The following is a 1,427-nucleotide window of genomic DNA, read 5'->3' on the forward strand; positions in this document are numbered from 1 at the left end:
CATCTGTTTGCGATCTGTGAGCTCCGCTTAAGCCCAAGATGGTTGTGGTGGCCGCAGTTTCGGATTTCACTTTCTTCTTACTAGTTAAAAGGAGCATTTGCAATTGCGTGTGTGTGTATTCTGTGCATAAACTATATAAATAAAACCATAAACTATATAAATAAACTGCACGTCTAAATGGTCATATAGTTTTATAAACACACACACACAGAGGCAGACACGTATCTAGTCCGCACACACAAAGACCTGTGCCCGGAATGTAAGACTGGAGCCGCTGTCGAGATCCTAGGAGGGGATGGCAGCGGGGTAGTTTGCTCTCCCTGCAAAGTGACAGGGAAACTACTTGCTTTCTGTCTGTAAAATACGGTGCATAAATTGTCGTGCAGTCTTTATTCGGGGTGGTATAAAAGATCTGAGGATCTCGCTTGCTTGTTTTTCCTGTTGAGAAGCAGAAGGCGAGTAGCTGGAAGTTGCAGCGAGGTTGTGAACTGTGCGGGATATTGGGTGATATCGCGCCTGTGACTCGCCGATCTGTGGGATTCAGGGACGTGCTGAAAGTTAGCGAGTTCCTTAGCGATATCTTTAACTTTTCTTGCATTATGCAGACTTAAATAAGCGCAATTTGAACGTTAAAGGGCGAATTAAAATGCTAATTACATCGCATTTGAACAATTCGAAACGGTGCATATCTTCTGATTTGCAAATTGGATTTGCAATGCATTAGTGCAGTGAATTGCTAAGTGGCGGCTTTGTTGTATTTTCTATAGCAAAAAAGGAAACATCTTTTGAACCTTTGAGAAAAATGTAGATATCAAGACACTACCTGTAGGGCCTTTAAAATGTCTGCGCGGTTCAAAAATTATATTGGGAAATATTCAATTACAAGGAGCTGAAATTAGTCAGAAAGATTAAAACATCGCCGATTTTCAGCGCGTGTGCCTGTGTCTGTGTGCTGGGCGGAGGAAGGGGGGGGGGAATCGCAACTTAATGGCCTTTGGGTGCTGCTTCTCCCCCTCATAGAATATGGATACAAGACACCATCCCGGGGAAATACAAATATAACCGCCGATCTCGCCTTGACAACTTACTAATGGCTATCAGCAATAACAAACTGCCAACCCCACCGTTTTGTTCTGTCCAGGGCTCCCCTTACGATGCCCATACGACGGGGATGACCGGAGCCATCAGCTACCACCCGTACGGCAGCCCTGCCTACCCCTACCAGCTCAACGACCCCGCGTACAGGAAAAACGCCACCCGCGACGCCACGGCCACGCTGAAGGCCTGGCTGCAGGAGCACCGCAAGAACCCCTACCCCACCAAGGGCGAGAAGATCATGCTGGCCATCATCACCAAGATGACCCTCACCCAGGTCTCCACCTGGTTCGCCAACGCCCGCCGGCGGCTTAAGAAAGAGAACAAGATGA

At 47.4% G+C, this 1,427-nt stretch overlaps 1 protein-coding gene across 1 annotated transcript in view; it reads left to right on the forward strand.

Moving 5' to 3' along the window:
• The first annotated feature begins 1,090 nt into the window (after positions 1-1,090).
• IRX2 (iroquois homeobox 2) overlaps positions 1,091-1,427 on the forward strand; it is a 5,414-nt gene continuing 5,077 nt past the window's right edge. Inside the window, exon 1 of the mRNA XM_009280678.2 lies at positions 1,091-1,372. Within this exon, the coding sequence (XP_009278953.1) occupies positions 1,091-1,372 (282 nt within the window). The remainder of the gene's footprint in view (positions 1,373-1,427) is intronic.

Source organism: Aptenodytes forsteri, unplaced genomic scaffold (genome assembly GCF_000699145.1).
Source record: "Aptenodytes forsteri isolate BGI_AS27 unplaced genomic scaffold, ASM69914v1 Scaffold291, whole genome shotgun sequence".
Lineage (NCBI taxonomy): Eukaryota > Metazoa > Chordata > Aves > Sphenisciformes > Spheniscidae > Aptenodytes > Aptenodytes forsteri.